Genomic DNA, 26857 nt, shown 5'->3' on the forward strand with positions numbered 1-26857 from the left:
TTGCGGAGATAAAATCAGGTACAAGCTAGTATTTTACCCTTTTTTCACCCACTTTAATTTTCTGTTTAATCCGACATTCATAATCCAGTTTTGACCAGATTGTTTGGTTTCATTTTACATCACTGTAACACCTGTGTTCTGCAATAAACAACAACTCCTATTGCCAAACATCAGGTCATTTTGTGTGTTAACATTCTCTCTTGAAATTGCTTTCAACTGCCAAAACGCACCAGTGCACACATGAAGGTGTATACAATTTTAACAGTAAATGTCACAAGTCAATACTGACCTATCTCAACAATCTTTGCGCGTTAGATACAGTGTAAACTACTTGCTTTTAAGGTAGCGCACCCCTAATGGGCACATATCCAAATATAATTTAATTAATTATTTTCCTAATCAGCATCATTTCACTGAACTACATGCAAATTTGAAGGTAGACTTTCCATGCTTTTTAAAAAAATATACTGAAGAATAAAAATAAATTGAAGGATGTGCATACAATTATCAACATATTTAACAATAAACATAGCTTATATGCTATTTAAATCAAATTATGTTAGAAAAGAAATAAAACGTGTCGCAAAAAGTTTGCGATGTCGGCAGCATTCGAACCTGCGCGGGAAGATCCCAAAAGATTTCTAGTCCATCCCCTTAACCACTCGGCCACGACAACTTCACATCAGTACAACCTTAAATTAGATATCCATAAGTAAACAGGTAAAAAGGCTCATCGATCTTTGAAGAAATCGCGAAATAGTATTTTTCAGATGATAATTGGATCAAAGTCAATATTTATAGTGAAAATAATGTATTCTAAATGAATTAGGTAAACACTTATCAAAATTGGTAGTTTGAAAAAAATATAATGCATCTCTCGGAAATAACCGATCATTGAAGATCGGCAATGATCATAAAATAAATCCTGGGAAATCATTAGAGGTGCGCTACCTTAATTGAGAGGCAAAGCTCCCTCAGTTTGTCAAAATGTACCATGCTTTCCATGAGGATAAGATGACGTCATTGTTGATGATTTTGTACATGGGGTCTAATTTGTGCATGCTTTCTTGAACAATAAAACTTGGCAATTGTTTTCGGATTACAAATTTAATTATACGCATTTGAAAATACTTACATGGAATAATGTTTTGTTTTATACCAATGAATAACATATGGATATAACACATACTTCAATAAGGTAGGAAAATAGCGTGTTTTGAGATTGCCAAATTATGCTAATGCATACTTAAACATGCAATAATAACCTTACAATTTATATTGCGCGCCGGATATATCTAGGTCGCGATCTTTGGACCCCTTCAACCGCAATATATTTGGACTTTTAAATAAGATTACTGTTATATAGATTGAGTAAAAGTCTACCTTTCTGTCCTATAGACAGTCACATATATAGAAATATATGTTTATAACAGTTCAATACAGTTGTTGTGTTTGTTATAAAAATTCCCCCATTAACAAAAAAATCCCCCTCCTAAGGGCTGCGGACCCCTCCCCCCAAAGTAGTGTGAGGGCGCTGAAATTTAGTCTGTATAACGACAATTTTAAGTGTCTGCCAATAAATCATGTCCAACTAGTAATACAAAACTTACCACAAGTATGGAAAAGCACTTAGTACCTGTTGATCATTTTTAGTAAGATAGTGTAATGCTAAACAGTAGCAAATAGCTTGTTTTGTAAATATGATTTCCTTTCTATTGTGTAATTAATAAATTGGTTGTTACTTGTTAATCCATGATACATGTTTTATGGCTAGTACAAAACCAGCATTGTTAATTTTGTAAAAGGTAATAAAATAACACCACTTTGTAATTTCAATATACGTTAATATTCTTGTACTGTAGGTTGATGACAGTGTTTTAGTTCTACTTATTTTGTAACTATTCTTTTATGTGCAAATAAATGAGGTGAAGTGTTTTGTATCTCCACACAATACCACATATCTTTTTATATATGTACTGTGTTATGTGTTATTTGAATGTTTAAATAAAAAAATATGGATGATATAACATGATGCATTCTAATATTTGCATTCAAATTGTAACAATAGAGCTTATAAAGCTAAGTGTATGCAGTTTAAACTGTGATTTAAGAATTGCTACAAAATGGCTAGTTTTTTAGTGGCGACAAAATTTAAACTATTCAACAATAGTTAGCGAAAGAAATTAGAAACCTGCAAGATACCTGTATTTATTAAATATTTAAATTGCGAAACAAGTATGTTGTTATGCTGTTACACATAATTATACATTGATAATAAATAAGAAGACAATTAGCGTTGTTAACGTTTCCCAACAGTAGAAATCATTCTTCTGATGAAGTCAGTGGTATACAGAGGAAAGCTCCAGGCATGGCTTTCAATACGTAGTGTGTGTTATTTGACAGTCTAAAACTTATTGGATTAAAAAAAAATCCTGTCAAATTTGTCAATCAAAATTGATTTGACACATCACATGATTTTGATTATGTTAAATCAGTGTACTGTTTGCTAAATGCAACTGCTTTAGCAAGCTGTCAAGTTGAATTGAGACATTTGATGAAACAAACTGTTTCCTGGGTAGGACCAGTACTTAGTGTCTATATGACGTACCATGACGTCGAAAGTCTACAAAACCTTCTAGGTAGAACGAGAAATGTAATTCGACGTACAATTTTCACCGACCCTTGAGTGTTAGCCAATCAGAAGACACCTTACATCTGTTGCTTTTAGAGATATTTGACTTTGAACGTTATTATTATTATTATTTATACCGAATTATGCAACTATCGACTGCTTACTCATAGATATTGTGCGTATTTATTAAACATTATTATGCCCCCCTTCGAAGAAGAGGGGGTATATTGCTTTGCTCATGTCGGTTGGTCTGTCGGTCCGTCCACCAGGTGGTTGTCAGACGATAACTCAAGAACGCTTGGGCCTAGGATCATGAAACTTCATAGGTACATTGATCATGACTCGTAGATGACCCCTATTGATTTTGAGGTCACAAGGTCAAAGGTCAAGGTCACGGTGACCAGAAATAGAAAAATGGTTTTTGAATGATAACTCAAGAACGCATACGCCTAGGATCATGAAACTTCATGGGTAGATTGATCATGACTTGCAGATGACCCCTATTGATTTTGAGGTCACTAGGTCAAAGGTCAACGTCACGGTGACCCGAAATAGTAAAATGGTTTCCGGATGATAACTTAAGATCGCATATGCCTAGGATCATGAAACTTCATAGGTAGATTGATCATGACTCGCAGATGACCCCTATTGATTTTGAGGTCACTAGGTCAAAGGTCAAGGTCACAGTGACCCGAAATAGTAAAAGCGTTTTCGGATGATAACTCAAGAACGCATACGCCTAGGATCATGAAACTTCATAGGTAGATTGATAATGACTTGCAGATGACCCCTATTGATTTTGAGGTCACAAGGTCAAAGGTCAAGGTCACAGTGACCCGAAATAGTAAAATGATTTTCGGATGATAACTCAAGAACGGTTTTGCCTAGGATCATGACACTTCATAGGTACATTGATCGTGACTCGCAGATGACCCCTATTGATTTTCAGGTCACTAGGTCAAAGGCTAAGGTCACAGTGACAAAAATAGTATTCACACAATGGCTGCCACTACAACGGACAGCCCATATGGAGGGCATGCATGTTTTACAAATAGCCCTTGTTATTATTATAATTTATACCAAATTATGCGACTATCGACCGCTGACTCATAGATATTGTGCGTATTTATTGACCTGGCGTGGCGGAATTAACCTCTGACTTATGCAAGTTATGGTTATCACAAAATACGACCAACGGGGAGGTTATTATACATTTATATTTAGCATATGTCAAAGTGTTTTTGAACTGTGATTCCAGTTTATATAAGATGGGTGTTACTCGTAATTATCGCTGGATTAACAAACTGACAAAACTCCCTGGACTTACTAGTGGATCTACGTAATTAATAGACCTTTGATCAATTTTGTTTTTTTAGCTCACCTGAGCGATAGCTTGAGGTGAGCTATTGTGATCACTCAGCGTCCGGCGTCCGTCCGTCCAGTCTGTAAACAATTTGTAAACATCTTCTTCTACTAAACCATTGAGCCAATTTCAACTAAATTTCATGTGGAGCATCCCTAGGTCATGGGACAAAAGAATTGTTAAAAAAAATTTGATCACATAACCAAGATGGCCGCCATGACCATATATGGTAAAAACCTTAAAAAATCTTCTTGTCAGAAACCGCTCATCAGATTTTCAAAAAATTTCACAGGGATGACCTTTGAGGGCTCCCCTGAAAAAGTTGTTCAAAGAAATTTGATTCGTCAAAAAACATGGCCGCAGGAGCTCGTTGAACTTTGCATGTTTATTCGTTTTTGCCTATTTTGTGAAAACTTTCAAAAATCTTCCACATTTTTTGTCCGATCCTTTCCAAATTTGCACAGTGTCTTTATATCAATGAGGACATGAACCCTACAAAAAATGAGCATTATTGGTCCATGAAGTACAGAATTACCTCCCCTTGAATTGAGAAAATGGTGTTTATGCAATAAAGTCCAAATTTTCATCCAATTCTTTCCAAACTTGTAAGGATTTAGCATGGTTCAAACAAGGGAAACAACTACGGTTTATGCATGTTCTTTTTATTCCAAATCTGACCTGTAAATGAGCCCCATATTTACTGCTGGTGCTATGTTACCTTTTCCCATTTGATCATTCTTAAGTATTGGTCTTGTAATGCTGCTACTGCTACTGCTACTGCTACTACTACTACTACTACTACTACTACTACTACTACTACTACTACTACTACTACTACTACTTCTACTACTACTACTACTACTACTACTTCTACTACTACTACCACTACTACTACTACTACTACTACTACTACTACTACTACTACTACTACTACTACTACTTACTACTACTACCACTACCACCACCACCACCACCACCACCACGTCTACTATTACTACTTCTACTACTACTGCCACTACTACTACTACTTTTACCACTACTACTACTACTACTACTACTACCACTACTACTACTACTACTACTACTACTACTACTTCTACTACTACTTCTACTTCTACTACTACTTCTACTACTACTACTACTACTACTACTACTACTACTACTACTACTACTACTACAACTACTATTACTACTACTACTACTACTACTACTACTACTACTACTACTACTACTACTACTACTATTACTACTACTACTACACCACCACCACCACCACCACCATTCACAGTGACAAAAAACGTATTCACACAATGGCTGCTACTACAACTTATAGCCCATATAGGGGGGCATGCATGTTTTACAAACAGCCCTTGTTTCTATGGGATTTTAACCACAACTGTTCATGTTTATCTCCGACACATATTTTTAGGTCACCTGTCATGAAGTGACACGGTGAGCTTATGTGATCGTGTGATGTCCGTTGTGCGTGCCTGAGTGTGTCCGTGCGTCCGTCCGTCAACAATTTGTTTGTGTAGACAGTAGAGGTCACAGTTTGCATCCAATCTTGATGAAATTTGGTCAAAATGTTTATCTTGATGAAATCCGGTTTGGGATTGTATTTGGGTCATCTGGGGTCAAAAACAAGGTCACTAGGTCACATAATAGAACAACCTTCTGTAGACATTAGAGATCACAGTTTTCATCCAACCTTTATGAAATTTGGTCAGAATTCTTGATGAAATCTGGGTGGGATTGTATTTGGGTCATCTGGGGTAAAAATCTAGGTCAAATAAATAGAAAAACCTTGTGTTGACAATAGAGGTCACAGTTTTCATCCAATATTTATGAACTGTGGTCAGAATGTTTATCTTGATGAAATCTGGATTGGGATTGTATTTGGGTCATCTAGAGTCAGGAACTAGGTCACTAGGTCAAATCATAGAAAAACATTGTGTAGACAATAGAGGTCATAGTTTTCATCTGATCTTAATGAGTCAGGTGAGCGATTAAGGGCCATCATGGCCCTCTTGTTCTTTAATTACTTTTGCCGACTTTCTTTAACCATGCCGTCTGCAAAGTCTGCAAAAAAAACCTGCAATTATCGGATGATCAATCAATTATCACGTAATCACTGCTGTTTATTACCCAGTTAGTGCGCACGCACTATTTAGACGGTGAAATGTGTATTGGAAGAGATGAGATAAGATAAACAACGCCCGGGGTATTCCCTCGATTATAGACCGAGTTTCAAATACTGAAACATTAATTTCAAATAGGAGCACAGCAGAATTTATTAACATGGAACTCGATATGTTAACTGACTGATGCACGGGTCGAATTTTCGATGCATCAAAATGACGCACAGCAGATAAAAGGGATGTGTCAAAAATGAGTCATTTTTAATTTGCTCGCGTCAAAACGCAGTATTCTGCGTCTATTGAAATCCCTGTGACTGATACGTGTGTATTTAGAATAGTTTTCTATTAAGAATTAGATACTTAACAGCACATGTTTCATTAAGAGCTCATACAACCTCTTCTCTTGCCGTGTTTATCTAAGCTTTTTTAAAACTATTTAGGGTTTCTGCACCAACAACATGTTCAGGGATAATTTTAGGTCCGCGTCCTGTGTCTTGGACGCATAGAAATCGCAGGGGACTCAACAATTGCTATATATGCGTCCCGCAGACGCACAATCCTAAATGTGTATAAATTTTGATACTGAAATATATTTTGCAAACGGAGAAAAAAAGAATTAGCAAATCGACTGAAAAAGCCGCCATTTTACTGTTGCACAATCAATAATCCGGGTCATTGGAAAGCTTAATTTTTTATTCAACAATAGGCAAAAAAAGGAAGCGTCATTATGCCGTGTTTGTTTTTCATTCAAAATCGGGTTCGGTAAAGGGACCTATTCCCAATGGAAAAAAGTATATATTATTCCCAAATGGGAGCTAAAAATTCCCAATGGAAGGTTTCCAAGAAAAATATAAAAAAAATCTTTTTTTTCTTTTAGATCTCAATATTTTGTTCATCTCCCATCCATATAAGATCAAACTAAGTATATATAATACTGGACACACTTGTATCCTCAATTTTGAAGAATTTGTAAGCAAAACAACAAAAACACTAATTTCCCAATTTTAGTCCAAACGCCGCGAACTTTCCCAATTCAAAGGGGACCCCATTCCCAAAATGGTGAAAAAAACACTGTTATGATACGGAGCATGGGTTGCATAGCATTATATTTTTCTGTCAATTTTGTAATTTTCTAGCAACAAATGAACAGTCCTTGTGCATTTTATGTAAAACATGCGAAAATAAGAAATAATGTAATTCTTCCTCGGGGAAAGCCTGGGCTTTTAATTTGAATGATAAATACAAACTCGTAGTGCTTTGTTTTAAAGTAGAAACTTTGAATGTTAATTACGCTGCATCTTTATGGCTACAGCAGGGGTCTCACTAGGATTTTTAAACAGGAGTCCTTGGACTCCTTATTTGGAAAAAGTAGGAGTCCAAAAGGAAAAAGTAGGAGTCCAAAAGAAAAAAATAGGAGTCCCAATGAATATTGCACACGTCTTCAAGTTTTCAGCAAAAAAATCCAATTAAATAAAGAATTAATATTAAATAATAAATAATATTATTGTTGGTTTATTATTAAAAACCCAAATTTAAAATGTACATTAGAAATCCCTTTTATTATGTTCTCTTTATTGTTACTTAAATAAAAAATCATGTTGAAAAAAATAAAATAAACAACTTGTTTAAGGCAAGTATGCATAAAAGTGCTTAATATATTTACATACACACCCCACTTATATACATTTACTTTTTTTGTAAACAAAACGTTATCATTATCCTGCAATTACTGGAAGCATGCTCATACTGTCAGATAAAGCATCAGGGCTTAGCTCCCTAGACCCTAGAGGATGGGATGTGGGGAAAACTATCAGACAATTTAGAAACATTACTGCACTTGATTAATTTGATTTTAAACAGGTGTGAGGAAATAAATTGTGTTGGCTTGAGTTTAAATAGAAGGTAGCTTTACAGGTTTTGTTTGCTAATGGATTGACTTGAAGAACCCAGTTATTCAAAAACATGCCCCCTGGGGACTCTCAATTGGTTTCAAATAGGCGTCATTTTCAAATTTATGCGTACAAATATGTTTGATTAAGCGTTTCGAGAGCCCTGTACAGTTGTTGAGATATGTCAATATTGACGTAAAACTGCTCATCTTTTATAATGGTCAAGTGGGGTTATTGTTTGTCGCACGCGTAAATGTGATGTACAATGGAAGCCTAAAAATCTAGACCAAACTGGAAAACAACCAGAAGTCCCTGTTCACACCTACCGCTATCCGCGAAAAACCTTGTTGACACCTCCCTTTACCAGCTATCCGTTATGTGGTCAACAGCCCAACGTAAGCTTTCAATGTAGAAGTGTACAAACAAAGACAAAGACAGTTTTGCATATTTTATTCAGACATTTTATTTTGTTTTTTAAAAATCTGTTGCTACCCGTTCATATCAGCTGTTAACGACTCCTTTTTTTGTTCCAAGAGCGGCCTCTTCAGTCTACAAGATTATACGGTGTTGTTTTCTGAAATAAAAAACACAGCGCAAACGTTTTCCCGCTACGTAAATAACGCTTAATCCGATTGGTTAACGATAATTTCCTATTACTATATACATGATGTATGGATAATGGAGTGATCAAGTCATAAAACTGTTGAGTATCCTTTTAAAGTTTCCTGTTCAAGTCTTGAAAATAATCTAGTTATACAACTGTTGAGTTGCCTTTTAAAGTTTCCTGTTTAATTGCGACTAGATAGCCATGTGATGTCATTAAAATGTTGAAATTCCCTGATCCACTATGTTTGTCTTCTGCTCATAGATGGGACCCATACTTTTTCTCTGGGACCCATAGATTTAAACCCTATGAGTCCCTGGGACTCATACTTTTGATTTTTAAAATTATCACTGCATGCTGGGACAAACTGTTCCATACATTAGTTACTCGGTAGAAGAATTGGTTGAGTGTAAATGAAAGTGCACATCTTGGTTTTTCAAGTTTCAAGGAGTGTCCTCTTCTGATATATTTTGAAGAAGCAAAAAAAATTCAACAGGGTAATCGTCAAGAACCCTTCACTAGCTTAATTGTCTGAATCATATCCTATCGAAGTCTTCTGTGTGCTAGTGTTGGTAGTTTAAGTTCTTTTAGTCTGGTCTGGTACGGCAGATCTCTTAAGATTAGAGCAAGTTTTGTTTCCCTCATAGTCCTAACCGTAAGTTGAATGTTGGCCTGGAATTAATATTCATACTTTTGATGAAGACTTGTAGATTGAATAATTTGCCTTTTTTACATGAATTTATGTAGGAACAAAACTGCAGGAAACTAGCACAGAACAGCATTAAGTCATTTTATATTTATATAAATTTATTATATATAAATATAAACATATTTTATATTTATATTCTGTTTCTGATATGTTTAAGTATTAGTAGATGATTATCTCTGTAAATATAATTTCAGGTGCTCCTTGCCTCAGCTTTGATGTGATCCCAGATAACCTTGGTGAGAACAGAGAGAAGTACCCCTTGACATGCTTCATTGCGGCAGGCACACAGTCTCAAAGGGGTAAAAGTAATCATGTGATCGTGATGAAGATGAGCAACTTAAATAAAAACAGCAAGGTAGTTATGTTTTATGTTTATTTTATAATATGTTATTTCCTTGTGTCATTTATTGTATGACGATTGTATGCTTTCAAATTTTGTTTGTATTTTCTCCAAAACAGGAACACAAAGATGCTAAAATATCAACTCATGTCAGATTGTTTTTAGTAGTCTTATTTTGATAAGAAAATATTTTATGAAAAGAAATGAATTGAATGAAAGATGGTCATGCTAATCGGCATTAAGTTTCCATTTTTATGAATGTGTAGTTGGTCAAGCAGCCAGTTTACCCACGATGTGCTTTTTGTAAGAGTGCATTGTAGCATGACTACCGGTACTTCCACAGACTTCTACTTGATGAGTATTGGTCAGTAGGGTTGTGTACTGAGAGTGTTGATGTAGCAATCTAACGTATTAGACCAAACATGCACCACAGTGGAGGTGTAGTTAGAGTCTGAGAGAATATAATGGAGTTTATGTATACAGTCCAACCCCTCTTAAGCAGCCAGTCAAGGGAAACGGCCAAACTGGCTGCTTAAGCGGGGTGGCCTTTTAAGAGGAGGTTGGGTCATAGGGAGTCTAAGAGTTCATGAATGCATGGCCAACTGTTCAATTTTTTGTATAAACAAAATGGTAAATATGTGTTCATGTACTAAACAATGTATAGACTTAAAATAATTTTATTTCTTCCTTTCTAAAGTCAGCTATTAAACAACATTTCCATTCAAAAAAATATTATATTCATCTTTCTAATCATCATCATAAATATCATCCTCATCAGAATCAAGTCAATGAAAAAGAATCATTCGCATGATTCGTTGTTTACAGAATGCGCGTTGTATGGCCCCAATGCACATAAGATGGGAACAGTTGTTAATCAGTTTTGCGTGAATAACTCCCGTGTCACTATCAATCAATCGATAATTTAATTGGTTTATTGCAGTTTAATGTCTTTGTAATACCTACCGCACAAATTGGTCCCGACAGTGATCTCCTCCACGATAAAATCATGGCCAGTTACTTAAGAGAATGATAATAGCAACCAGGTGTAATCCTACTGGTAATCGTGCTTTTCATGCATAATATTATAAAAACATTTATTTTATAAATGACTGACTGACTTACTTGCGCGTGACCACTCATATGGGGGGAATTTAACATTTGGGATGCAAAATTGCTGGCCGCTGGCTGGAGAAACGGGGTTACCGCTAAAGAGGGGTGCATTATATAGTGTTTATCGACGGTCGCGGCACAGACCGGCCGCCTACACGGGGCGACCGGCAATGAGGGGTGACCGGAAGTAGGGGTTGGACTGTATTGAGTGTGTTAATGTGGCTTTGCAAAGTGCTTCTCTCTGGATATTGTCAACTGAGGAAGAGAAGACGGAGTCGTGTGTTGAGAGTGTTCATCAACCATGTTGTTTTTCCACAGGCGTCAACGAAGAATGAGGACTCAGAGTCTGAGTCTGAGAGCAGTGAGAGTGAGGATGAGGATGAGAAGCCTGAGCTGGAGACCGCAGTCATCAACCACAGCAGTGGAGCTGTCAACAGGATCAGGGTGAGCAGCATTGTAGGAAAACTGGACCTAATGCATATGCATAAAGTGTGGTCCCATATTAGCCTGTGCAGTCTGCTAAGGCTTATCAGGGACTGCACTTTCGCTTTTATGGTATTTTTCATATAAAGGAAGTTTCTTCTTAATTTAAATCCAGTTTAGGCGCAAATTATAGTGCCTGTTAAGACATCAAAAGCTAATCTGGGATGACACTTTATGTGCATCCATTAAGTCCTCTTTTCACAGAACACAGATGAGGGTAATAAATTTGGTAGAATGAGCCCTAACAAAATACCATGAACATACACCAGTAAACTGACACAGTTAAGAGATTTACTGTTAAATGTTTACCACAGTTGCCCGTACATGTTCTTTCAGCGCTAGAGCTCACACTGGACCAACATTTCTTGAGGCAACCAGTTTTTGTTAGTTGGCTTGCAAAAGCTGGTACTGGAATATAAACATATACATTTTTGTATTTTCTTAAATCATGACAATGCATGTCATGTATTATTATGTATCAAATAGTTGTCAATATAGTTAATCAGGACAATCAACTATGCATGAAACATTGTCAGCTTTAAGTAGATATCATAAACAAAGTATATGTTTTTATGTGATAGGTTCAGCACAATTTTCATGTAATTGCCCACATCAGTACAATCATATCAAATACATGGAGGTTATTTTATTCACACAAAAACAGCAACAAAACATTACAAACATTTTAATTACATTGCACATGATAAAATTCAGCATAATATCTGCTGTTTATCATTATATAAAAAAAAATACAGATTAGTGGCTTGTAACATTGGAGCAAATTTCGTTCAGCACATGTATTGCGAACAAAGCCTGCTATGTACATAATTAGTTAATTACATGTATGTACAGTACAACATCACAACATGATTACATCATCATATTAGCCGTGTTGTGCGAAAATGGGTCTGAAGCCATGTGTTGCCAGCGTATCTCGAGACCAGCCAGTGAAAGAGACGATGAAACCTTGTGTGACTCTACAGCGGATAGTGAAGTTCCTGACCAGACTTCATGATTGCACAGGCTGATCTTGATCTACGCAGGCCACATATCGGCAAATACCATGATTGCATGACACATCTTATATTAGTTCATCAATAGATGCATTCTGTACTGTTTCTTACCAGCCCACCATTTGTCAACACCTTCACAACTTTCCTTTCTTTTCAATTGAGATTTTCATTAAATTTTCAAGATTTTTAACACTCAAACAATTCCTCAAATCAGTCTTGATCAGGTTTTGCTTCCTGAAGACTCAATCACAATGATTTTAAACATGGAAAATGCACTCGGCTGGTCAGAATCAATTAGTTGAATCAAGCTCATCTGATGGCATTGGTCAAAAGCTGGCTTGTGACATTTTATACCCCTGTGGCGTAGAGTATTAAAGCTCCATTACTACTCAAAATCAAAGAAAGTTTTGTACAATATTTTGTAAAATAAAGTTATTAAAACAATTAAAAACCAATGTACCTTATTGCCAAAATATCAACGCCAGATGTGGTCTGGTAAAAATAGATGTTTGTAGATACAAAATGCTCGTTTGTATAATTGTTTGGCATATTTAATTCCATTTTATTTTCCCGCAATGATATCTATTCATACGACACATGAATACTAACATGGAACCATTTTAGTGTTCTTGTGTTGTATGAATAGATATATTCGCTGGAAATTAAAATGGAATTAATTGTGTCACAAATAAATAAAAACGAGCATTTTGTATCTACAAAAATCTTTGTTATCATATCACATCTAGCGTTGAAATTGTGGCTATTGCTATAAGGAACACTGATTGTTTAGGTGTTAACTTTATTTTACGAAATACCTTACGAAATTTTCGTTGATTTTGAACGTTATAGAGGCTTTAACAAGAGATCCCTAATCATGACAAATTTATATTGCAGGTTACCAAACTCAATGACAGACATATAGCAGCCACATGGTCTGACAAAGGTAAGGTGCATGTATGGGACCTGAGCCGCCCCGTAGCGGCCCTGAATGACCCCACCGTGATGACAAGCTATGTGAAGAATGAGGAGTCAGCCCCCGCTCTGTATACATTCACTGGCCACCAGGTGGAGGGATTTGCCCTGGACTGGTCCACTACATCACCAGGTATGAGGCTTCTAGTTGACAATATGAGCCTAGATTCTGAGAAAACTGGGCTAAATGCATATGTGTAAAAATTCTTCCCAGATAAGCCTGTGCGATATGCACAGGCTTATCAGGGACAATACAATCTGCCTAAACTGGATTTTAGTTTAAAAGAGACTTCCTTAAAACAATAACATTCTATTAAAGCGGAAATTGTTGTCCCCGATTAGGGATGACTGTTAACGCACATGCATTAACTTGGTTAAGCCCAGTTTTCTCAGAATGAGGCTCATATGCACAGCTTTTAATTGTGTCTTGTTCTGATAAAACTGGGCATAATACATGTGCGTAAAGTATCGTCCCAGATTAGCCTGTGCAGTCCGCACAGGCTAATCAGGGACGACCCTTTCCGCCTAAGCTTGATTTTCGGTAGGGACTTCCTTGAAACTAAAAATACCATTAAAGTGGAAAGTGTCGTCCCTGATTAGTCTGTGCGGACTGCACAGGCTAATCTGGGACGACACTTTACGCACATGCATTATGACCAGCTTTCACAGAACAAGACACAATTATTCAAACTGGTTTTGAGTATGTGAATATTTTAACTTTATGTTTGTGGTGAAATCATCTGTCTGTTCTGTCTGTGAGCATGCACAGAAAACAAACATTTTATAGAACTTGCTAAACACAGTTTTTCAGCAAAATTGAAAAGTACCTTCTTTTTAGCTCACCTGATTGCTCAGGTGAGCTTTTCTGACCGGTCTTTGTCCGTCGTATGTCCGTCAGTCCGTAAACATTTGCTCGTAAACACTCTAGTGGTCACATTTCTTGTCCCTTCTTCATGAAACTTGGTCAAAAGCTTTGCCCCAATAAAATCTCGGCCGAGTTCGAAACTGGGTTGTGCCGGGTCAAAAACTAGGTCACTAGGTAAAAAAAAAGAAAAAACCTTGTAAACACTGTAGAAGTCACATTTTATGTTCAATCTTAATGTTACTTTGTCAAAATGTTTGTCTTAATGATATCTTGGTTGAGTTCAAAAGTGGTTCCGATCAGTTAAAAAACATGGCCGCTAGTGTGCGGGGCAGTTTTCCTTATTTGGCTATTGAGAAACCTTGTAAACACTCTTGAAGTCACAATTTTTGCCCAATCATCATGAAAGTTGGTCAAAACATTGGTTCATTGATGTCTCGGACGAATTCGAAAATGGTCGAGATCGGTGAAAAAACATGGCCGCCAGTGGGCGGGGCATTTCTCTCTATATGTATATAGTGGCAGTTTTTCCTATTTGGCTATAGAGAAACCTTGTAAACACTCTAGAAGGCACAATTTTTGCCCAATCATCATGAAAGTTGGTCAAAACATTAGTTTTATTGATATCTCGGAGGAGTTTGAAAATGGTCGGGATCGGTGAAAAAACGTGGCTGCCAGTGGGCGGGGCATTTTTCTCTATATGTATATAGTGAAAACATGTCAACACAGTAGAAGTCACATTTTTGGCCCAATTTACATGAAACTTGCTCAGAACATTTGTTTTCTTGATACAAGAGTTGAGTTCAAAAATGGTTCCGGTCAGTTGAATAACATAGCTGCTGGGAGGGGGGCAGTTTTCTCATTGTGCCCCCCCCCCCTTTCGAAGAAGAGGAGGTATATTGTTTTGCTCATGTCGGTCCGTCCGTCCACCATATGGTTTCCGGATGATAACTCAAGAGCGCTTATGCCAAGGATCATGAAACTTCATAGGTACATTGATCATGACTCGCAGATGACACCTATTGATTTTTAGGTCACTAGGTCAAAGGTCAAGGTCATGGTGACCCAAAGCAGTAAAATGGTTTCCGGATGATAACTCAGGAACACTTTTGCTTAGGATCATCAAACTTTATAGCTGCATTGATCATGACTCGCAGATAACCCCTATTGATTTTCAGGTCACTAGGTGAAAGGTCAAGGTCACGATGACCCAAAATAGTAAAATGGTTTCCGGATGATAACTCAAGAACGCTTTGGCCTAGGATCATGAAACTTCATAGGTACATTGATCATAACTCGTAGATGACCCCTATTGATTTTCAGGTCACTAGGTCAAAGGTCAAGGTCAGGATGACCCAAAATAGTAAATGGTTTCCGGATGATAACTCAAGAACGCTTAGGCCTAGGAAAATGAAACTTCCTAGGTACATTGATCATGACTCGTAGATGACCCCTATTGATTTTCAGTTCACTAGGTCAAGGTCACGGTGACCCGAAATAGTAAATTGGTTTCCAGATGATAACTCAAGAGCGCTTATGCCTAGGATCATGAAACTTCATAGGTACATTGATCATGACTCGCAGATGACACCTATTGATTTTTAGGTCACTAGGTCAAAGGTCAAGGTCGGGGTGACCTGAAATAGTAAAATGGTTTCTGGATGATAACTCAAGAACGCTTATGCCTAGGATCATGAAACTTCATAGGTACAATGATCATGACTCGCAGATGACCCCTATAATTTTCAGGTCACTAGGTCAAAGGTCACGGTGACCTGAAATAGTAAAATGGTTTCTGGATGATAACTCAAGAACGCTTATGCCTAGGTTCATGAAACTTCATAGGTATATTGATCATGACTCGCAGATGACCCCTATTGATTACCAGGTCACTAGGTCAAAGGTCAAGGTCACAGTGCCAAATAACATATACACACAATGGCTGTCAAGGTCATGGTGACTCAACTTAGAAAAATGGTTTCTGGATGATAACTCAAGAATGCTTACGCCTGGGATCATGAAACTTCATAGGTATATTGATCATGACTCGCAGATGAAATAATGATGAAACTTGACCAGGATGTTTGTCTGGACAATATCTAGGTCAAGTTTGACATTTGGTAAAGATTGAATGAACCGACTCCTCTCAGGTGAGCGAACTAGGGCCATCTTGGCCCTCTTGTTTTAAGCAGACTTAGTAAGCAAATAATAAGAATCTAGGCAGTCTAACAATTAAATGCAGGTACGTGCTGTTTTGCTAAGTAAGGATGTTTTGTTGATAATCGCAAAAAACTTTTTGTCACCGGTTTAACTCCAACATTGATTGTTTACAATCAAAACAGTTTAGATGGTAAAACAAATCTATAAAATAATGTTTGTCAAGTGTATTATGTAACATCTCATTATACCATGTTTGAAAGCATTATTAATGTTCAAAGTAAAAAAAAATGACACAAAAATTAGATTTCAATGAAATTGTAATGTGCTTTTCTGAAAAAAAATAGACTTGAACCTCACGCTGTGAAAAGGAGGCTTAATGCATGTGTGTAAAGTGTTGTCCCAGATAAGCCTGCAGCGATTTTTTATCCTTCTCTATAAAGTACCCGTTAAAGATACTTTCCCAATTGAGGAAAACCTACGAGTCCATACACGCTTATCAAGGACAATGCTTTGCTTTTATTGATTTTTTTATAAAGAAAGTATTTTCTAAACGAAAATCCAGTCTAATTGGAAAGTGTTGTCCCTGATTAGTCTGTGCAAACTGCGCAGGCTAATCTGGGGCAATACTTTATGCAAATGCATTAAGACACGTTTCTAAGAGCGCGACTCAATTATTTTGTTACTTGAAACATCAGGCAAGCTGCTGACTGGTGATTGTAACAAGAACATCCACCTGTGGCGGCCAGGGGAGGGGGGCTGGCAGGTGGACCAGCGGCCATTTGCAGCTCACACTTCCTCCGTCGAGGACATACAGTGGTCTCCCAACGAAGACAATGTAAGTAGAGTGCACTAGCATAAGCACTGTTCTGATAAAAAAAAAAAAATCTGAATGTAATTTATTTTAAAAAAGTATACATATATAGTATACATATAGAAGGGTTTTAAAATACTTGATCAGTACAATTAAACAACAATTGTGTTAAAATTAAAAAAAAATAAAAATACAGTTACAAAAGGCATTCCATATTCATGTATATCTTATATCCCACATTGAAATAAAACTGTTACATTAACCAGTGTGTTTTGTTTTGTTTTTGATTTGGGGCCGGTAAATGGCACCATCTCGATTGGAAAAAAGTATACATTTTTTAGCTCGACTTTTCAAAGAAAAATGAGAGCTATACTACTCGCCCCGACGTCGCCATTGGTTAAAGTTTTTTATAAAGTCAAATAACTTTAACACTATCAAACTTAATTAACTCAAACTGGAATACTTCTTTATGGCAACAAGACAAATGTGTAGGTCAAGGTGCATAACTCTGTCAGCATTATTTTTAGAGTTATTCCCCTTTTTAGCTAGACTTTGCGAAGAAAAATGAGAGCTATTCTACTCGCCTCGGCGTCGGCGTTGGTTTAAGTTTTTTATTAAGTTAAATAACTTTAACACTATCAAAGATCAAACTTGGAATACTTCTTTAAGGCAACAAGGCAATTGTGTAGGTTAAGGTGCATAACTCTGTCAGCATTATTATTAGAGTTATGCCCCTTTTTATACTAAGAAAATTGAAAATTTGGTTAAGTTTTGTGTTTAGGTCCACTTTATTCCTAAAGTATCAAAGCTATTGCTTTCATGCTTGCAACACTTACTAACTATCATACGGGGACTGTGCAGGCAAAGTTATGTAACTCTGACTGGCATTTTGACAGAATTATGGCCCCTTTGATACTTAGAAAACTGAAAATTTTGTTAAGTTTTGTGTTTTGGTCCATTTTACTCATTAAGTATCATAGCTATTGCTTTCAGCAAATATCATAAGGGGACTGTACAGGACAAGTTGCATAACTCTTGTTGGTATTTTAACGGAATTATGGCCCTTTTTTGACTTAGTTACTTTGAATATTTTGTTAAATTTTGTGTTTATGTGCACTTGACTTCTAAAGTATCAATACTATTGCTTTCAAACTTCAAATACTTTCTTACTATCATGAGGGTACTGTACCTGGCAAGTTGAATTTGACCTTGACTTTTGAATGACCTTGAGTCTCATTTCATTTTTGAAATGTCATCAAATAAATGACCACACACCCATATTATTCCTCCTTTCCACCCCCTCCCAGACAAAAAGAATATTTTTCTTTGAAACATGGTTAAAAAAACCCACAAAGATTGATTTTTATTATTTTATTTTTGAAAGACTGTCCAACCATCCCACCCAAGCTATTGCTATCAAACTTGAAATATAATCTTATTAGTTTTTTTTATGTCTTTACAAATGTTCAATAGATTGTGAAAATATACCTGAACTCAGAATTGTCTATAATGTACCACTTCTTTAAAACGATCAATTTGTTTCAATTATGGTCTTCTTCCAGTTAGAATATGACTATATTACCTTGACCTTATTGAATATAACAATTTCCCCATTATGGCTTACGTTATACTGTCAAGCACTCGAAAAGTCGAGCGTGCTGTCTTTTGACAGCTCTTGTTCAAAATGGGTCCTAAAAATTCCCAATTGAAGGTTTCCCATTCACAAAATAATTTATTAATTGTTATGCCCCCGAAGGAGGGCATATAGTGATCGCACTGTCTGAAGGTCTGTCTGTCCATCACACTTTGCGGTTAGGTTTCGAAAAATTCTAATAACTTCTATGTCGCTTCAGATGTAACCTTCATATTTGGTATGCATGTGTATATGGACAAGGCCTATCCTTACGCACACAAATTTGGACCCCCTTGACCTTGAACTTAGGTACCGCGTTTAGGTTTTGAAATCTGCGTTTAGGTTTTGAAAAATGCTCATAACTTCTATCAAAGCGTTTTTTGGGGGCATATGTCATCCTATGGAGACAGCTCTTGTTAGATCTCAACATTGAGTTCAACTCCCGCCCAGCTCTTTGAGTTGAACATTATTATATATAATATTGAAAACACTGGTATTCTCAATTTTAAAGCATTTCTTAGCAAAACAAAAACAGCAGCAATTTCTTAATTTTAGTTAAAACGCCAAGATTTTACCCAATCCAAGGGAACGCCCTCACATTCCCAAATTGATGAAAACTGTTAACATTCCAATGAAATTATCAGGATCAGATTAAATTTATTGAAGGTGTTTGCCTCCTGTTCTGTGGATCGCAGCATACGTATCTGGGACAGCCGGGCTGCCCCCACCAAGGCCTGCATGCTCACCACAGAGGGGGCCCATGAGAGGGATGTTAACGTGATACACTGGAACCGGAATGAGCCCTTCCTGCTGTCAGGGGGAGACGATGGGGTCCTCAAGATCTGGGATCTCCGGCAGTTCCAGGTACGCTCTATAACCCTTTACCACTTACACTTGCATTTTTACGCATTTGTAGTCCCATAAAAATAATCTAATTAAATTATAGACCTTTCTTATTAGAAGTTTTAAAGGCTTCATTTCCAACCGTAAGATACTGATGAGCAGCAAACAGCTTAAAACCTTTTCTGGTTTTAAGAAGTTCGCATATTGCCATTTTCACTTTGCATCTGGTTAAGAAAGTGATAACTTACTGTAGTGGCTTGAACAAGAGAAGAGCAGTGGCCAAACAAACTCCAGCCCCTTAATGTCCTAAACTGGTAAATTTTGAGCTCAGTAACAGGTCTTGTTGATGTTATTAGTTTCATATTGACAGAGTTGAAACTCTCAAGTAAAATATTAGAATATAGGGTTACTTATCATAACTGTAAATTCTAATGTACATAGAAACAAAATCATTTATAGCCATTGGTATTATGACTTCTCTAGGGTTCTCCAAACTCCTTTGAGGACTATTTCTTAAGTGCATGTTCTTGCTGGTCCAATTGAAAATATTAACAGATAAAGCAGGAGCTCAATATCTGAGAATATCCAATGAAACTTGTATGAATCAGGAAACTAGTGGACCTTTCTTTATCCCTTTGATGAGACTTGTCTGCCTTTATAATGTGAGAACAGGGCTGATATAGGTTGATATTTACTTATTTAGCATTTTATTATCCCTGTTATAAATAGTTTAGGTATTGGGTTTAACACAGACAGACCCTAACAACACATTAAATACCATCCAAGAAATGAAAAACTTATTCTTAATAATGTCTTAACAAATCTGTTGAAAATACATGTATGTCAATATCTGCTGTTAAATAAGTCGCGTTCTGGGAAGACAGGGAATAATGCATGTGCGTAAAGTGTCATCCCTGATTAGCCTGTGCAGTCCCCACAGGCTACGCAGGAATGTCACTCTCCGCTTATATGGTATTTTTTGTTTAAAGGAAGTATATTTTTTACTCAAAAATTGGCTATAATGTGTGAGTGACATAAGCTCAGTTTGGTACTCCATTGTTAACGCATCCTATTTTCAGCATGGTAAAGCGGCTGCGATATTCAAGCACCACACAGCCCCAATCACCTCAGTGGAGTGGCACCCGACAGACAGTTCCGTGTTTGCGGCTGCGGGCTCAGACGACCAGGTGTCCCTATGGGACCTGGGGGTGGAGCGTGACCTTGAGATCCCCGCCCCCTCCCAGGGGGAGCCAGAGGTCCCCGCCCAGCTGCTGTTCATTCATCAAGGTCAGACTGACATTAAGGAGATCCATTGGCACCGACAGTTGCCTGGAGTGGTCCTCAGTACGGCGCACAGTGGCTTTAATGTGTTTCGGACTATCAGTGTGTGAGATTGCTAGTGAAAGTCGTTTTTGTAATTTCTTTTGCAATGAATAAAATGAGAAAATTTGGATGAATTGGATTAACTGAAAATTATGTTTGTTATTGTATGTGATTAATGAATGCATACATGTATTATGAAAAGTATTAACATGCCAAACTTCTGTTTTTCTTTCAATGTAAACAGAGGTTTAGAGAGAACACTGGTCCAAAATTTAAATTGCATCATATCTCGAAAACTTGCCAACCCAAATCCCAAAGAAGTTACAAATGCAGTAATCAACTTTAAACTGTAAAGGTGCAGTGCAGAAAACCTTTACCCCTGCTTCATGCTGAATTATTGTCCAGTGCATATCTTGACGATAATATGTGGCATCAAGATGAAACGTAATAGGTATTTGTTGTGAAACCAGTGCTTTAAACTAAACTACTACGCCCTCTGACAAAGTGGCATGTAGGTAGTTTTTCAGGCCCTACTGCGACGGTTCTTGTTCATACCGTTTTCATACTTTCCACATTTTTAGCAGAAAATACTTCTTTACTAAGAGCTTGCTGATAGTGTTTTGAATCTTTTTGATAGTGTCAAAATATGGGTTTGAAGCATAATATCCTTATACACCATTTTATTGAAAACATCAGTCCGTTTGAATTATTTAATGTAATAACAATACAACTGTAAACATTAACATAGATATATTCAACAAGGTATTTTTGTGGTATAACTAACATGTTCTCGAGACAAAATAACAAGTGGAAATCTACAACTTTCTGTTGTAAACAATTGACACAAACCTTAAACAAAGCAAAACTGTTCCATCATTTTAAAGCATTGACAAACATAAAATAAAAATAAAACTGCTTCATAAGTTATAGAGCATTACCACAAACGGGAAACCAGTATTGACAAGAACCGACGACAAGGCTTTTACTCACTTATTGAGCCCAGACACAAACGGCTCACATGACTTTCATTGTTATAGAGCGTTGACATATACGGAAAACGAAACCTCCATAACCTAAAATCTTGTATTGTTAAACAATCAAAACAGAAAACACCAAATCTTTAAGGATTCTACAAACGGGTGCCGGTTAACTTGTACCTAAATTAGCTCGTGCCTAGGTCAACACGTACGTGTTTTTGGTCACCAAGCACTAATCGAAGTAAAGTCGTACCCGAAACAAAAATATACAGAAATAGATGTATATCTAGATCTACTGTTAAGCCAACACGTGAAACACAAACCAGACAACAATCTCGGCTCATTTTTCCGTTGTACCAACATTTATTATTTTACGCATGTAAAGCACAGAAGCTGAAAGTGTTATCCAAATAATTAAACACATACCGATTACTGTCCTAATATTTTGACGTAATCTACCGATATCGACCTCATATTTATAGGAATCGATGTATATCGACCTCACATTTATAGGAGTACTGAAAGTAGTGACCTTTGCAGTGATGATTTGGTCACTGTATGGTGCACCTCCGAGTCTCCTTGCTATCAGACCGTTTAACACTGCCTCTGTTCTTAGCAACCATGAGATCCGTAGCTACGCTCGGTCGCCTAGCGTTCATTTGCAGAACGCCACACGCCTCACTGACCTTCCGGCCAATGTTGAAGCGACGTGGCTTGTTGTTCCCCGTATATGATGGCGTAACCTTTCGGTGCATGGACGGGCTCATTTCCACGGGCAACTTTGCCATTTCGAAAAGCCGTATGAAGATTTTTTCTAGGTTTGAATTGAACTTTGCCGACACTTCAAAACAATCAATTAAAGGATTCGAACCCTCACAGAGTCCTTTTACCTCCGAGAAAGACACAGTTCTCGCATTTTCTCGGTCCAGTTTATTTCCGACCAGAACCACCGGGACTGGACTGAGAACGTCGTCTGCACCTTGTTTGCTGGCGTACAACTGCTCGAGGATGTCCTGACACTCGTTGAAGGAATGGCGGCTTGTTAAGTCGTACACGATTATGAATATGTCACCTAAAATATATACATTCTGGGTTTAACTGGGTAGAGCTGGACAAGTTTTTGTCGTCAGCATAACCTTTGAGGTGAACGATGCCTTATCGATATTTTGTTGTAGTTACCTTTGCATTCATGTGCGTGTTTTATTGCAGAGTGTAACATTTGACCACGACTACTGTATATTTCCACGTTATTCCGCTACAGGAAGATGTTGTTTGATCTGAGAAATACGCACTATTAAAAGATTATTGCAGCCAATTTTGGTCAGCATGAGGCCAGGCTGGTAATAAGACTGACAGAACAACACGAACATTTTAAAAGCCCGTTTTCTTTGAGCTGTATTTGGTTTAAATTTGGCTAGGAACTATATTCACATACTTCAAACGTTTGATTGATATATGCCGCAGTAACTACGTCAACACCCGGTATCTAGTTTAAGCCGTTTTAAATGCATCGGCGGTATTGTAAGTCGATTAAATGCACACGTGCTTTGCATCACAACAGAAACCGGTATAGTTAATACCGTATAGTCTGTATGGTCTAATATATTTTTGTTCCATACAGTTTTAAACAGTTAACTAGGTTTTGTTTGGTACCAACACGGCGACAACGTTCGAGAGACCCTTTTTTTTAACTTTTTAAGTAAAATATATTGAATGTTTTTTTGCGGTTAAAACTGGGGGGATTTGACGTAAATTCTTCATAGGCCTAATATTCACGTTTTTGAATATTCGTCATAACCGTTTATTTATAAATGAAAGTTGCGTGTTGAGTGTGTCTACCTTACCCTAGTACCTACCCGTGGCATAGGAGAGGCGCCTGATGGCCGGGAAGGGGTGTATGCCGGCGGTGTCCAGGATATCCAGGCGGTATGCCTCGCCGCGAATCTTGTACACCTTCCGGTGGAAGTCCTCGATGGTGGGCGTGTGCGTGTCCACGAATGTGTTCTCAAGGAATCTCACTATGATTGACGTCTTGCCAACGTTGCTGACAAATTGAATGAGTTTGTTTTTTTACAAAATTGCCAAGTAATTGAAACAATCGCTGATCTAATTCTAAACCATAACTGTAATTTTGTGTGTATGTTTAGTTGGATTATTGTCCGTATTTAAAGGTATTCAGCCATATCGGTACACGTTTAACCGATTCAAGTGGCGAACAGTTTCGATCATTTGCATGTAAATTCTACACAATGCAGATTTAAACAGCTTCATATCCAATGAGTCGTGTTCTGAGAAAACTGGGCATAATGCATGTGCGTTAAGTGTCGTCCCAGATTAGCCTGTGCAGTCCGCACAGGCTAATCTGGGACGACACTTTCCGCCTAAATTGGATTTTTGCTAAGAAGTGACTTCATATTTACGAGAAATGTCATAAAAGCGGAAAGTGTCGTCCCAGATTAGCCTTTGCGGACTGCATTACGTCCAGTTTTCGCAGAACACGACTCTAATGGAATCAAAATGACACGGAGTGCACATATGATTGTTCAAGCCGTTAATTACTCTTCATAAGTATGTATAAGTGTAGTATTACAGTAACCAGGTATAACAGGTGAGTAATTATACGTCTATCTTAAATGTGTATGACATTAAATGTGTAAAACAATTCCCAATTTTCAAACCTTGACTTGTATTCATACAATATATAAGCCGCGCTCTGTGAAAAGGGGGTTAAATGCATGTGCCTAAACTTGATTTTTGCTATGAAAAGACTCTTGAAACGAAAAATATCATAAAAGTGGAAAGTGCCGTCCAAGATTAGCCTGTGCAGTCCGCACACTTTACGCACATGCATTAAACCCCTTTTTCACAGAGAACGGCTCATATATCGTGTCATATGCGGCTAGCGTTGCTCAAGACCAGTTTTCGCATTTACGCCGCCTGGTCAAGAGCTACCCTGCCCGCTAAAAAGTCACTCAATGTTTCGGGGTCTCGTTATGCGGACGTTATGACTCCTCGTCAGAGCATACGGATGCAGAGGCATATCTGGAGCTTCTCTGTTTGGATATGTATTAAAGCACATTTTCGCACGACGCAGGTTTAATGTCCATAAATCAACTTTGCAAACCAATAAATATTGTACACGTACCTTGAACCCAGGACCACCAGTCGTCGGCAGTTTTCCTCTGGCGCCGATGCCCCGCGATCCAGGAGAGACATGCCGTTTATTCAAGGAAACCTGTGCGTTGACACGACACACGGAAATCTCCTGCGATGGTTACCAAAATACAGCCTCCTTGTTGTAAATCTGGATGAAGCGGTTACACTTACATCTAAGCTGTTCGGATGTAATAGTGCTGAGGACGCCTAAAACTAAACTGTTTGAGGACTTGATTAATGATGGAATGACTACGGTTACCTTATATAGCCTAATCTCGCATTTACCTTATATAGCCTAGTCTCAATATCGAGCGTTACTATAGTTACAGCCTGATCGCCTACGCCATTATTGATAGATTCATATTGATGCGTAAAACATCGAAAATTATGCGATGAATCGCCGTAATTATTGTTAGTTTTACAACAACAACAACAAAAGCCCGCTAATAGTGTTGCACGTGTACTTTAACATCGCGCACGTGTTCTATGGTCAATAATGTAGATCTTTATAAATCCGCTGTATTCTGCGATTGTTCTTTCTTCTGGTATGTCACGTAATACATACGGTTCGTTTAACAGTAGTGCTGAGAATGTCACTGGTATGTCACGTAATACATACGGTTCGTTTAACAGTAGTGCTGAGAATGTCACAGATTGATCACGTTTATACAAACATATTTCTCGCGAAATGCTGAGTTAGAAAATTATTTCGGTCCGTTGATAATTATTATCAACAAGGGAATGGTTAGTTGTCCGTAAATGGCTATAGAACAATGTTGTGAACACTTCTAATGAAAATTGCGCAGATGATTTGTTTTTGTTAATCGAATCATTTATGTATATCTTACGTGTACATCCTGTGCCATCCGTTTATCGTAGAGAATACAATGTGTAGCTATTTATTTTTGTTTGCGGCTTTTGTTACATTATCGTTTAGTCTTCCAAATATAAAGCTTAGAATACCCGTGAAACATATCAATTAGTACGCTTAACGAGTGTACGTTGCTTTTACGAGCGTTTTGTGTTACCACATACAGCGAAAATATTTATCATAAACACGGGCCGGTAAAAAGCCTCTAAAAGTCAATTAGTAGACGTACTTGCAAACAACAGCAGCGACAAAACAAACTTGACTTTACAGGAATCGAATACATTGTTTGTTTCGAATGTATGTTTCTTCAAGAAGAACTAGTAGATGAATGCAAAAAAGCCTCTAAAACAGAATTAGTAGTCGTACTTGCAAACAGCAGCAGCGACAAAACAAACTTGACTTTACGGGAATCGAATAAATTGATTTAAATTTTCAATCAAACCGCATTATTTTTTAAAATATTTTTCGCCTGAAATTAAACGCTTCTTAATTTATTTCCATATGTCATTTTGATTTTTATTCATTTTTATGTACTGGCATTCACGCGTGTATCTCCCCCACCCCCGTCACCAATATTTTTTACGAACATTTACTGCAATGTGTTCTCGTACATGTAAATTGGCGTATTCTTTTCTATAATTTCATTGGGAAAATACTTTCTAATCGTATACATTTATTCTAAATTGTTGATCATAAAACACTACATGTACTGAGGTGCACGTCTATATTTTACGGAATATCGTTATAGGGCGATAGTGCGATAGTACGATGGCGACAATGCGATAGTACGATGACGACAGTGCGACAATACGATGGCGACTACGGAATACCATTAGGGCAATCGTGGTTACACATTAAAATCCAGAGGGCGACAATGCGATAGTACGATGGCGACAATGCGACAACGCGATAGTACGATGACGACAATGCGACAGTGCGACAATACGATGGCCAAGGTGTGATAGTAC

At 37.4% G+C, this 26857-nt stretch overlaps 2 protein-coding genes across 4 annotated transcripts in view; one reads left to right on the plus strand and one right to left on the minus strand.

Moving 5' to 3' along the window:
* The window catches only part of LOC127866654 (glutamate-rich WD repeat-containing protein 1-like), a 29922-nt gene extending 8909 nt beyond the window's left edge, over positions 1-21013 (plus strand). For all 3 annotated transcript variants that reach the window (XM_052407365.1, XM_052407363.1, XM_052407364.1), the window contains exons 2-7: positions 9530-9690; positions 11104-11229; positions 13176-13386; positions 16971-17110; positions 19386-19583; positions 20642-21013. In XM_052407365.1, the coding sequence (XP_052263325.1) occupies positions 9530-9690; positions 11104-11229; positions 13176-13386; positions 16971-17110; positions 19386-19583; positions 20642-20953 (1148 nt within the window). In that variant the 3' untranslated portion in view covers positions 20954-21013. The remainder of the gene's footprint in view (positions 1-9529; positions 9691-11103; positions 11230-13175; positions 13387-16970; positions 17111-19385; positions 19584-20641) is intronic.
* Positions 21014-21581: 568 nt separating this feature from the next.
* LOC127869666 (dexamethasone-induced Ras-related protein 1-like) lies at positions 21582-25078 on the minus strand. Its single transcript, XM_052412324.1, has 3 exons — positions 25008-25078; positions 23719-23930; positions 21582-22934 (listed from the first exon to the last, which is right to left on the minus strand). The coding sequence occupies exons 1-3, from the start codon at positions 25076-25078 to the stop codon at positions 22414-22416; spliced, it is 804 nt and encodes a 267-aa protein (XP_052268284.1). The 3' UTR covers positions 21582-22413.
* Positions 25079-26857: the final 1779 nt, after the last annotated feature.

The sequence above is a fragment of the Dreissena polymorpha genome, chromosome 2, assembly GCF_020536995.1.
Source record: "Dreissena polymorpha isolate Duluth1 chromosome 2, UMN_Dpol_1.0, whole genome shotgun sequence".
Lineage (NCBI taxonomy): Eukaryota > Metazoa > Mollusca > Bivalvia > Myida > Dreissenidae > Dreissena > Dreissena polymorpha.